The sequence below is a fragment of the Chionomys nivalis genome, chromosome 24, assembly GCF_950005125.1.
Source record: "Chionomys nivalis chromosome 24, mChiNiv1.1, whole genome shotgun sequence".
Taxonomy (NCBI): Eukaryota; Metazoa; Chordata; class Mammalia; order Rodentia; family Cricetidae; genus Chionomys; species Chionomys nivalis.
The window spans coordinates 38049890-38063184 of record NC_080109.1 but is presented as its reverse complement, the minus strand read 5'-3'; the positions used below and the strand labels follow the sequence as shown (position 1 = coordinate 38063184).

Genomic DNA, 13295 nt, shown 5'->3' with positions numbered 1-13295 from the left:
GCTGTGGGAAAATGGCTGCAGATGGGAAGACGGAATAAAAGGCTGAACATAATGAAAATGCGGAGCTGTTGGGCCCATGGAAGTTCATATTACTGCACACACCAACTTCCACAATCTGTGCCGAAGTCTAGGTCAACAGAGAATGGTAAGAATGTCATACAAATGGCCTCAAAACTGCCACAGTAGTCTTTGGGCTAAACTTGGACACTGCAGGAGCAGATTAGTAGTTTCCAGGAGAGGAAATGGGTCCTGCAAGCGACCTCATGAAGGAGGGTAGCCTTTCACAGAATAGACTGAGCCAGTTGCTGTCCTTTCATAAACAAACACCTACAAACAAGAAATGAATGTGAAGAGACCCACAGACTCGACCCCTACATAAAGGTCAGTTTCAGGAAGACTGATGGTGTACGGGGAAGAAATAACAGTAATCCTTAATTAAGGAAAATGGCCAGGTTAAACAAAAGGTTAAGGAAGAATAATAAATAGAAGAACCAAAGTACTAAACCAAATGGAAAAAAATGACAAGACACGGTTACAGTAAAACTGAAAAGTCTCCCATACGAAGACGCTCCAGAGAGGGAGGAAACAGGCTTGGGCGCACAACTGTTGTTGTCTGAGTCAGGCTCTCACCGGATTGCCCAGGCTGGTCTTGAACTCCTGGGTTCAAATGATCCTCTTGCCTCAGTTTTGGAGTAGCTGGGACAAAAGGCACATGCCCCCTTGTCTATAATTTTAAACAACCCGACAAGGAATGTGAAAAATGAACAACCTGGGGGAGGAAAGAGAAGAGGAAATTCGGATGGCAGACACTCAAAAAGCCACGCAAACCAGAAGGAGACCCCCATCACATCAACTGTAATGTTATGGTGAGTGTTTGGGACACGAAGAATCCTCTTACTACAGGTGCATTGGAAAAGCCCTGCCATTATTTTCTGAGCTTTATGACACACATATGTCATGTTACAACCCAGGTAGCTTGCCTTCAGCTTTACGCCTGACAGAGTGTGGGGGCTGGTGGCTTGGGCTCGGAGAGTTATACACAAGAGCATCTGCAGCAGAGCTATTTACGCTTGCCCTGAGCTGTAGAAAACTCAATGTCTATCAGCTGGAGAGTGGAAAACTAAGCTGACGTTCCAAGTGAAATGGAAATGAATGAATTTCACCCCAACAGAATGATGCCAAGTACCGTGCTCTGTGAAGGAAGCCAGACAGAGGGGTGCAGTCTGTGTGATTCCGTATACAGAGAGGCTTAAGTTGGAGGAACATAAGACAGTATTTATGGATATGTGCTTAGGTGATAAGAACCACAAAGGAAAACACAGAGACAGTTGCTGTGATAGCTCAGGAGGTGGTTATTCAGGAGGGAGCAATGCCTGTGTTTATTGGGAGGGGCAGGAAGGGTATTTTGGGGGAAAACGAAAGTGTCATTTTGTTTCCCTTGTGGTGGTTAATGGGGAGCCCTTGACAATAAATACTTGAGCTATTCCTTTTGTATTATATGCACATTTCTGGATGGGGTCATGACTCACATTTATAAACACGATAGTGGATCAAAGAAACCAAAAGGGGCCCATGATCACACAGAGCGCCGACAAGGTCCGGATCCTAAACATGTACCTGGGATTGATAATGGGAACCACAGTCCCTGTTTGTCACCTAAATAATGGAGCCAGAGCCCAAGTGATGGGATACCCGGTCGAGGAAGAGGAAAGAGCCCTAACTGTCTGGTTCCTCTTCAGCTTTTGTGGCTTTCCAGTTCCTCGGAGACCAGGTACTTGCCAGCACAAGCCAGCTTTGTTTAGAAATCTGGCTGGCGGGGAGAAAACAGACAGCTGGGGAGGGCTAAGCTTTCCAGGTTTGCGGAGCCTTGTCGTGACTACTCTGGTTTCTGCCTACCACAAATGAAAGAACATCAGAAACAGCCTTTTCAAATAACGCTCTCTGGAATACTTGTCAAGGAGAGTCCTCAGAGATATTTGCAAGACTTCTTTCAGGTTGTTGTAACTAAATTGCAAGGTGGGTTTGTTTTCACTCCTTTGTGGCAACACCGTTTGCTGCCCATGTGCTAATATGGAACCCAAGCTACCTAAACCCCTGTAAGCAATCACTGAAGGCATGGCTATCGCAATCGTTTTTACAAGAACGATTAGCATTCATGAGGCTCACTTGCTTCTTGGAAATGAGCACCAATGGTGCTATTGGAGGCCAGAATCAGATTGTCTTGGCTTATTCAAGAATATTCTGGGTATTTAAGTGGCTACTATAAAACCCAAACCTAATATACATATCACTTGAAATTCATACGGCAGATTGGTTCAACTAAACATTTACTGGTCATCACAGTCCTTCATAGACCTTATAAATATAAACATTTTGGGACAGGATCTTGCTACGTGGTTTTGGCTTGCTGTGTATTTGCTTAGTAGCCCAGGTAGGCTTTGAACTTGTGGTAATCCTCCCACTTTAGTTTCTTGAGCGTGGGATTATAGGCTTGAAACCACCATGCCTAACATCAAGCAAATATTATGTATAGCTACAATATAACGCATATTTATTAAGCACCCATCCATGCAGACTTTAATACATTAGTATGGAGTTTTGAATGAGAAACATCTTCCACAGACTCAGTTATTTGAATATTTGGTCCCTAGTTGATGCCATTGTTTGGGAAGATTATGAGGAGGTGGAGTTCAGCTGAAGGAAATGTGTTGTATGTTTGTGTGTGTGGGACAAGATTTGGGAGCTGATAGCCTCATCTCATTTCCCTTTCTTGTCTCTCAACTCCTGCTGCCTTACCTCCCTGCCATGATGGAACAATTCAGCAAAATAAACCGTCTTCCTTCAATTGTCCTTGGTCATGGTATTAGCATCAGAAGAGTGACTGATATGAGCAGTATTACAAATTAGGCCTCAATGAATATAGCATATGTAAAGAAAGAATATGCATACACACATGTGCAGACACACACACACATGCACACACACGCACTATTGACCACATGTTCAATTTCGTACTACAACATCCTCTACTCTAATCCTTAATTATAATAATGACCTTGTAAGTGACTGTTATTTTCTTTTTGAAAAATCAGGCCAAGGGTCAGGGTAAGTTATATACCCAAAGTCACAGAACTAAATGTGGAAAAGAAAAGGCCAGTTTTACTCCATGTCTTCTAAGTCACGGTAGGTATTTGGGCATGCACATTCCTTCTTAAATTCTGTTCTTGCTCTCAAAGACTTAGGTTCTTTATAGAAATATTCTCTCAAACAGAAAACACAGTTAAATTGCTCTGCCATGAAATGAAGGAATGACTTGTCCGTTGCTTGTACGGAAAACCAGCATTTCTATAGAAAGATCCAGAGTGAGTTCTGTGAATGAAGCAAGCAGGGCCTACTTCCTGGTGTGTTTCCTTTGAAATATTTGCAAAGGGGAAAAGCGGAGAGAGAGAAAGGAGAGGTGGCTAAGCTGTGCGGACAGATGCCCGGTTGCAGTGAGCAGAGCTCCTACCTTCTGATTGATCTTCATGGTCTCCTCGGTGTGGTAGAGAAGGAACTTTTCCCCGGAGGAAGTCAGGTTCACGTACACCTGCAGGCAAGGGTACTGAGAGAGCTTCCAGCAGTCTGGCCCACAGCTGAAGGAACAGTTAAATGTTTCTGTGATAGACACGTTCAGCAGGGTGCACTGAGCTTCTTCTGTCCATACACTGCAGAGAAAGAGCGAGAATGATCACAGAGTGGGAGGCACCGGACAGGAAGGTGAGGTTGCAGAGGACTGTCTCTTGTCGACTGAACTGCATGGAACTCCCCCAAATCTGTGATCCATAGGTCTGTGCAATGTTGTGATTTTGAGCAGCACACGCTTTGGTGCCCAAGAACTTTCTTGGTGACAACCACTATATTCACTAATATATTAATATTCACTAATATTTTAAGCCATTATTTTCTCCTTATTGAATCCACTGGTAAGCCTAACAAATGCTTTATTTTAGTTCTTATTTCTTGAGGCAGTCTCACCAGGTAGGCAAGAATGGCATCGGTCTTGCTCTGCAGCCTGGGCTGGCATCAATGGTGTGATTCTGCTGCTTTAGTCTTCTGAGGGAAGGGACGGCAGCTCTGTGCCACCTGCCTAGCGTAACCTTTTCTTTCCCCGTATGCCTGCATTGCACAGCTCTTGCTCAGTTTTTTTTTTTTTTTCCCATTCCAAACTCCACCACAGCCTGGTTTGTAGGCAGAAGAGTCTTTATTAAGGTAGTGACTAGGAAAAGGTGGCAAAAAGGCAGAGTGGTTTAGGGTTGGACTTAAGATAGAGGGAGGGCAGTACTGTACAACAAACTCATTCCAACATGGTAGATAAGATAACGACAACCTTTTGAAGTTGTCAAGAGCAATGGCTACTTGGCGCCTTTCTCCCAACTGGCAATTTACACAAATTACTTTCTTTTTTCTCTCTCAACAACTTTACATATTGGTTATTAATCCCTTTGAAAAGTGAATGAAAAGAGGGCCACAGAAATCAGGTGACATAGTCAAGAACACACAGTTGGTAAGTGGCAGAAACTGTGGCTTTCCCCTGCTCTAAGGCTCTGCTTTATTCTGGCATGGTGTACCCCCAGGAAACCAACAGAAGACAACCCCTTCAGTGTGGATAAAGGGCTCCATCAGGTTGCTCGGGGTCATTTTAGCCAGAGAGATTCCAGCTAACCATTGGTTGAATTTCGTTTTACAATAACTTACATTTTGTGATCAAGTCGAGCATTTGCAATTAGGACGTAACACAGAGGCAATCGATGTGTGCCTCTGGATATGAGCTGTATTGCAGTGAGCGGAAAACACGTGTTCACAATGAATAACAACCTTGCCCTTTGCTGGACACATGTGGATAGCTCCTGTACTTTTGCATGCGCCAGCGACTAGACTCAGTTGGCTTATGCAGGAGGACACGCTTTGGTTTCATCACCTAGTGGCTTCTCCTTACTCAATAAACCCAAGGTAAACATTGAAATGAAAAGGATTCAAACTCTGTTACTTTAAGAGATTAAGTCTCTCAATCTTCACAACACATTAGAATCACTTAAAGAGTTTCAGAATACCTAGCGCTGGGTCTGTCTTCTAACCAATCAATTCTGACCTTCTTTGGCTTCAGCATATGAAAGTTTCCAAGGAAACTGGGTGATGGAGAAGTAGGGCGAGTTAAAAAAAAAAAAAAAGTCCATGACAGACTTTGTGAGTAGAAAGAGTCAAGACTTATTTTGTAGGATGTGGCTTTGGAAGCTTAACTGTCATGCTTGTGCTATGGCACACTGAACTGTATGACATTGTGTGTGTGTGTGCATGTGCACTCGTATGTGGGTGCATTTGCACGCATGTGTGCATGTTCATATTTGTATACATGTGCATGCATATGTGTACAGATATGCTTGCATGTGTCCATATGCATGTTTGTGTGTGCAGATGCATGTGTACATGCTCATGTGAATATATTTCTGTGTGTGTTTGTTGAGGCCAGAGGATGATCTCAGATGTCATTTCTCAAATGTCACCCACATTGTTTCTTTTGAGACAGGGTCTCTCAATGGGCTGTGGCTCAACAATTAGGCTAGGCTTGCTGGCCAGTGAGCTCCAGGGATCGCCTGTCTCCACCTCTCCAACACTGGCATTACAAGAGCACGCCACCATGCCTGGGCTTTTTATGTGGGTTCGAGGTTTGGAACTAAGGTTCTCATGATTATGTAGTAAGATTGCTTATATGAAGGCATCTCCCAAGTCCCTGTATCACATCCTCTGGGCCTTGGTGTCTTGCAATGATGGGATTACCTATACGTCCCTTATGGAGTAGTCATGAGCAAGATATGAGCAATATGTGGAAGGTGGCCAGCTCACAGTAGACAGTTTGCACACAGCCTCCGTTTATTATTATTATTATCAGATAACATTAGAGAAAAGGCGAGAAAGATGACGTCAGGGCTGAATGAGCAATGGGGAACAGAGGAGGAGAGGGCAGTAGATTCTTCGGTGGCCATGGCATTACCTTTGCATGTATGAGCGCAACAGTGTGATTCCCAGCAGGAAGTACATCATGACGGAGCACACCATCATGGCCAGCCCTAGAAGGATAGCCCGGTCCTCTCCAGCCTTCAGTGCTGTCACAGTTTTCCTCTTGTCCAGGAGGTCATGGTCCCTGATTTTCTGGTAGATATTTCTGAGGTTGAAAATAATACAGTCTTACATGAGACTCTCACAGTTCTATTACATGTCCCTCGAGGGAGGTTACCTTCCTGCCGCTGCCTTCCTAGGGTGAAGAACCTGTAGGAATGCCCCAAACACACCTGAGGGAAGTTGAATCTCAGCACAACCCCTGGCACTTAACACATCACATACACACACATGTACACACACCCACATGTACATGCACACACACACGCACACCCTCTACATGCATAGAAAGAGGAGAACACAGACATACATACCTGTACCATACCTGAGCAGTAATGATCCCTAATTCTGTATTTTGGGGATTCATGTCTAACTGTAAAGTAATTCTTTTTTCTGTCCCATTCTATGAAAGGCAGCAATTCCCTTAACTCTCAAAAAATGTCTTGGGTTTGTTAACTTCATATTAATGAAGTTGATCAGTATTGATATATAATTTCTGAATCTACCTCTCTCTCTCTCTCTCCCTCTCCCTCTCCCTCTCCCTCTCCCTCTCCCTCTCTCTCTCTCTCTCTCTCTCTCTCTCTCTCTCTCTCTGTGTGTGTGTGTGTGTGTAAATATCACTTTATTCTGCTTATTCTTGCCACCAGATGCCTGGAATGACAGACATTTTCTCATGACTTCCCAGCTCAAACCCAGGGCCTTTAGACTATACAACCACCCTATAAAAACATTCTATTGACCGGCACCCACCTGCCCTCTCAGTTCCATGATTCGCTTTTGAGATTTATTTGGAAAGTTTAAGATTTACATCAAAGCTCATTAAACTTGACCCTGTATGAACTTGAAGAACAAACTGGTCCCCATTAGCTGTGAAAGGCAGTGGGAGGGTTGACTTTTGAAGCAGGGAGACAGGCTAAGGCTGAGTGGCTTCAAAAACCCACTGGGAAATAATAATAACCTGTTGTTACTTGGCTAATATCATTTATCAACATGTATTTAACTCTGACGGCTGCCGTTGAGATATGCGCTCAGCAGATGGAAGTCAGCGAGGATGATCTGCACTATTGTAGATTATTAGGCTGCCACACTACACCGAACATACCAGTCTGCCATAGAATAGAATGGGTGGTGTCAGTTGCCGCCGGAACAAGAAACACATAAAATGATCCGACTGAGTCATCGCAAAACATATTTGGAAAATAAATGTTCTTTGCAAGCTCTAGAATGGGTACGTAAAAGGAAAAATGGTAGGTTCTATATGGCTTGTAGGTGTCTAGGAAATCAGAATATTCACAGCAAAATGAAAGGCTTGAGTGGGAGGGACACAGTTTTGAAATCCACCAATAAATGGCTTTTGAATTGATAGATAAATCAGGGGATGTTAATACGACAAAAGAATGAGATTCCAATGAGGAGGTTAGGTTCACACATGTATTGTGAGCACTATAACCTCTTGTGTTGGGGACATGGCCCCTATTAAATAAGAGGAAAGACATGAAAATTAGTGTCATCTGAGATGGGAGCTCCCTGGTGGATCAATTCCGTGCCTTGGCAATTTCCCCAGCTTCAGAAACCAGGACAGGGAGTCAGTGCATGTTAGCAAAGACTTCCTGGAAGAGTAAGGTCTGGAACAGAACGTTCAAGGTTGATTGCAGTCTAGCCAGTGGGACGTAGAGTTGGTGATATTTGGATTGAGGGACTGCAGAAGCAAAGGTGCTTAGAGCTGCAGAGCAAGTACCAGAAAGTACTATGCTGATGGCTCTAGGAAGTCACCCACCACAGAAACAGCACAGCCAGATGAGAAATGCGGGGTCATGAAGGCTTTGAAAGTCATTCTAGAAAGTAGCCTTCCTCCTGTAATTAAAGGGAAGCTGTCAACTAGTGATGTAGGCAGAACTGAGTTTCAGAGTGATGGCTGCGCCTGCAGTGTGGAGATTAGAAACAGAAGTCTTAAATCAGGGAGGGAGGAGGAGGTACTAAGAGATGGTTCCAGTAGTGTTGGCAGAGGATGATGAGGGATGCACCTTGGTTGAAGTCAGGATAAAGAGAGAGGAGGCAGCATGTGGAGAGACATTCAGAGGACGAGCACGAGCCCCTCAGGAGGCAGTGGCTGGTCAGTGCAGAGGAGGAGGAGGCATTGAGAGAAGGAGGCAGTGTTGCTGTGTCTGGTGGGGGGAGTGAAGAGTAGGAAGGCACAATTCTTTTCTGTCCACATCCTTTTGGAGAATGGAAGTTATCGTTGAGTCCAGGGGACAATAGAAGTCTTTGGAGGGGACTGGTGAGATGACTTGGGTTGTCTGCCCCTAAGCCCAAGCTTTTGCCCTGGGTTTCATATGCAGGAGAGGAGAGACACCGGCAAGTTATCTTCTGACCGCCACATGAAGGCATATGTGTAATAAACAAACATATATAAACTGAAAAGCCTGGGCTGAAGAGATGGCTCAGTGGCGAAGAGCAATGACTGCTTTTACAAAGGATCCTGGTTCAGTTCCCAGCACCTCCATGAGAGCTCATAACCATCTGTAGCTCCAGTTCCTGAGATACACTCCTCTGGCCTCTGCAGACACGGGCATGCCCATGATGCACAGATATACATGCAGGCAAAACACGCATACACATAAAGCCAAAATAAGTAAATCTAAAACATAAAAAAGTTTTGTAAACAGATGTTCAGTTTTTCCAGTAAAGCTTTGTTTTACCCCAAGCAATAGTTAGCACACTTAAAAAAAATCAACCTCGATGTCTACATAATTTTTTGGAAATTTCATGTCAAGACTCAGTTTATAATTGTAGAGATCGTCTATGGCCATACCACCCTGAACGCGCCCGATCTCGTCTAATTGTGGAGATGCATAATGCAGATGGTCTTCCCGGACGGCAGTGAGACTCACTGCACACCTGGTGATCATGTCGACTGGACAGACAGAAGGGGAGCAGGTCAGTTCATGAGGCAGCCTATCCAAGGATGGGTTACTGGAGGCTAAGGCATGAGAGGCCTGAAGGTTCAGTTTACGCTGTGAACAGAGCCTACCTGCTTTAGCAACTTACAGACTCCACAAAGACTTGTTTTAAGCAGAATTAATTTAATATAGTGGATATGGCTATATTTTTCTCCCCTATGTGTTAATGGCACATTTTAATATGTTTCATCATGAAGTATGTTGTCATGAAGATGTTCTTCTCAGCAGTATTTTAAGATTGCTTGATTTTTTTTTAAAAAAGACTGGGCTTCTGAATCCCTTTATAAATATATTTTAACAAGCATATTCCAGGGCATGTGCATAAATATGTTCTTCTAAGAAATGTAAAAACAATTTCACTTTCCTGTGGGGCTTGTTTAGTTTATACTGATTTACTTTCAAATCCTTTTGGGGGATTTAGTTAGTCTTAGGTTTACTATTGCTGCGACAAAACACCATGAGTAAAAGCAAGCTGGGGAGAAAAGGGTTAATTCGGCTTACACTTTCACATCATAGTCTATCACCGAAGGAACTCAGGACAGGAACTCAAATAGGGCAGGAACCTGGAGGCAGGAGCTGATGCAGAGGCCAGGGAGGGATGCTGCTTACTGGTTTGCTCCTCATGCCTTGCTCAGCCTGTTTTCTTATAGAACCAGAACCACCAGCCCAAGGATGGCCCCACCCACTGGGTGGGAATTTTTTTCAAATGTTTTTATTTTAAATTACATGTATAGGTCTCTGTGTGTGTGTGAGGAGGGGGAGAGGGAGGGAGAGGAAAAGAAGAGGGAGAGAGAAAGGGAGAGGGAGAGAACAGGTGCCAGCGGAGGCAGAGGCACAGAATCCTTGGGAACTTGAGTTACATGAAGCTGTGCGCGACCTGGTACAGATGCTGGAAACTGAACGCGGCTCCTCCGCAAGAGCAGCAAAAGCTCTTACTGAGCAATCTCTACTGTCCTGGAGGAAAACTTCTAAGCACTCTTTGGAGAGTCTCTGATTTATTTAGATGGCTCTTATTTTGTCCTCATGGAACCATTAAAGAAATGGTTAACTTATCTTTGTTCTGGTCCTGTTTTCCCCAACAGGAAGGCTCTGGGTGAGAACATCAGGACTCTCTGCAGGGGAGCCTTTGTTTGAGAAGGAGAAATTGACAAAATGCATAGCCTAGCTGCTGATCTAGAAAGCTGGCCCCAGGGAGCAGAACAGGGAACAGAGACAAGAGGAGACCTCAGAAAGTGTCTGGACACAGACAAAGACAGCAGGAATGTAAAGGGGGCAATGACTGCAGATTCTGAGATACAGGAGACAAGAAAGGGGTCCCTAATTAAGGGTGCCTGTCACCATATTGATCCTTGTTAGTTAGTGTGAACTGTGATCAAACACTGTAGGGTTATAATAACTGTGTTAAAATTTTGATGCACAATGAAACTTAATAAATTCACCAAAATGGTTGATCAGCAAATGGGTTCTTTGTCAAACTGGTTTCAGGCAAATTGGTCACTGGTGTACTGGATCTCCTGATATTCAGAGGACCACTGGCAGATAGATACACAGCCTAGGGCTGTGTATATATGTGTATATGTGTGAAGGAGGTTTGGAAGCCTGCCACTGATGTAAGTGGGAATGGCTTAGGTGTCTGAACCAAGCCTTGGAGAGGCAAAGGACTGAGAAGAGTCTCTGGGAGATGGGGTAGAAGGATTGAGTGCTGCTGGGGTCCAGGATGAGAAAGGAATGCTCTTGGTTGGTGAGCTGTGCACAAGCCAGAGAAAAAGATCAGCTTGTGAAGTTCAAGAGGACATTAAAGGCAATGAAACAAGTGTGACAAGTAGATCTGCACTTTAGAAACATCATGAATATTGATGAGTCTGGTTGTTAAATAGCCTTTCATAGGAACTATCATTATGTTGACTGTGGTATTCGCTTTTAGTGCAATAATGAAAGAAATGATAACAAAAATAACCAAAAGAATATATATTTGTGTGTATATATGTATGCATGTATGTATGGGTGTCGTACAAAGAATTTATGGGCCACAAAATAAAATCAGACAAATAAGAAAGAACGCTGAAATGAACGATATGGAAAACATGGAGTATCCAGTGGGTGTGGCTTAAACATTTTTCAATGCTTGTATTAGAGAATAAGAAAGCCCTAAAATCAGTGCACTCAGCATCTAAGGAAATTAGGAGCTAAGTGGGACGTTAAAAAGAAGGACTAAGGCAGGAAAAGACCGTAAGCACTCATAATGCAATAGAAGGTCACTGTAAGAGGGGCAACGGATTCAAAGGCTAATGTGCTTCGAAAGCTAAAGAAATGAATATATCTTTGACAAGAGTGACAAAGAAAGCATATAAAGTTTGGGTAAACATGAAAAATTAAAAACCGTAGTTGTGGGTACTGCATGCTTTAGAAAGGGAACAGCTAAACAACTTTGCAGTGGTACATTTGGAAATGCTTAGGTATTAAACTTATTGAAATATATAGTAAGGCTTTGCAAATATGTAACTTACTGAAACCAACTCATAAATAGCCAGAAGGCTTAAATTATTCTAAAGCATTGAAATTTGAAATAGCTAAAGGTTTTAAATAATTCAAAGTATTTTGGTCATGGAACTAAAATGATGTAGCAACTTAACAGTTGAGCTCATCCCCGAGTTCAGAAAAAGAATGCCGGCCAACCTGGCTATAAGATTGGAAAGTTCTGAGACCAAAACCAGTGAGAGCCACGTGTGATGGAAAACTACAGGCCAGCCTCATTTGTCACCACAAATATAAAATCTAAAAGAACTTAGTTCACCAAACCTAGCCATATTTTAAAAATTGAAGTCTACCATGAAAAGCTATTACTGTTATATCTTAGAAATATAACTTTGGTCATCATTATGTTTTTATTAATATATGGACAGCATTATAAACTGCTAATGTGATAATGTAACTTAGAAATATATTAACACCCATTCATAATAAAAGGTATTATTGAATTAGAAATAGATTCATTTCCAATGTAATAAAAGGGAGAGAAAAGCTACCTGTATTGTAGTTGATACAATTATCTAATGTTGATGTGTTAAAAAGGCTCACTTAATGAGTCAGACTGAAAATGTCCACCATCACCAGTGTTAATTTATTGAAGCACAAGCTAACATAGTTGGGCAAGAGTAACAAAGGAATGTAATATTCACAAATACAGAATAAAATAAGCAAATTCTTTACCACTGATCCAGTTATGAAGAAAATACAAAAGAATGATCAGATAAATCATTGCTAAAGTTTAGCAGGGGGTTGGTGAGAGGGACTAGCAGGTAAAGGTGCTTGCCACCAACTCTGACCCTGCCGATCTGAAGTCAAGCTCCAATAGGTGTGGAGGTAGGAGAGCACCCGCCCCTACCGCTGTCCTCTGATTTCCACAGTGTAGCATGGCACACGCACATCTACCTCTCTCTCTCCACACACATGTGCGCATGTGTGTGCATGCACAAAGAGAGAGAGAGAGAGAGAGAGAGAGAGAGAGAGAGAGGAGAGAGAGAGAGAGAGAGAGAGAGAAAGGAGGAGGAGGAGGAGGAGGAGGAGGAGGAGGAGAGGAACAGGAAGAAGAGGAAGAGGAAGAAGAAGGATATTTTGCAGAGATATCAAACCAAATTTGATAAACAACACACCGTAATCTTTCCATCTATGAGCGGAAAAGTAAAATGTATTTGCACATGAAGGAAGTGCAGTGGACTTCCTGAAGGAGACAATGCACAGTTCTCTTTGGACTAGGAGGTTGTAGGTGAAAGAAACAGAACTCTTTCTCCTTGTTGAGCCAAAGAAAATGGAAGTGCAGGGGCCTGGCTGCCCGTGTTCGTTTACCTAACATCTGGGGAAGGATTAGTGCAGAAAGGGGCAGTCCTACTTTTTGTCCCGCTCCTACTGGTGCCCTCGGTGGGTTGGGAAGTAGAATCCTCGGTCAGTGACCGGGCCAGCCAGGCTGACTCTTCCGCGGTCTCCTACCCTCTCCTTAGTCCCGCTGCTTCTAAGAAGTCTGTCACTCTTTGCTGGACCACTTCTGTAAGAAGGCTTGTAAGCCTTCAGTGGCTAGCACCACCCTGTGACAGGGGCTGCGGGTTTTTAATGAATTTCCCTGTTTTCCTCTTGTTAATCCATCTTCTGTCTCAGAACCCTGTCGACATTATGATTGCTCTTAAA

General features: G+C 43.3%; 1 protein-coding gene across 1 annotated transcript in view; it reads right to left on the bottom strand.

The window, feature by feature from the left end:
* The window catches only part of Kcnmb2 (potassium calcium-activated channel subfamily M regulatory beta subunit 2), a 257948-nt gene that overhangs the window by 14422 nt on the left and 230231 nt on the right, over nt 1-13295 (bottom strand). The window contains exons 3-4 of the mRNA XM_057757021.1: nt 6029-6199; nt 3509-3704 (exon numbers count right to left, since the gene is read on the bottom strand). Of these exons, the coding sequence (XP_057613004.1) occupies nt 3509-3704; nt 6029-6199 (367 nt within the window). The remainder of the gene's footprint in view (nt 1-3508; nt 3705-6028; nt 6200-13295) is intronic.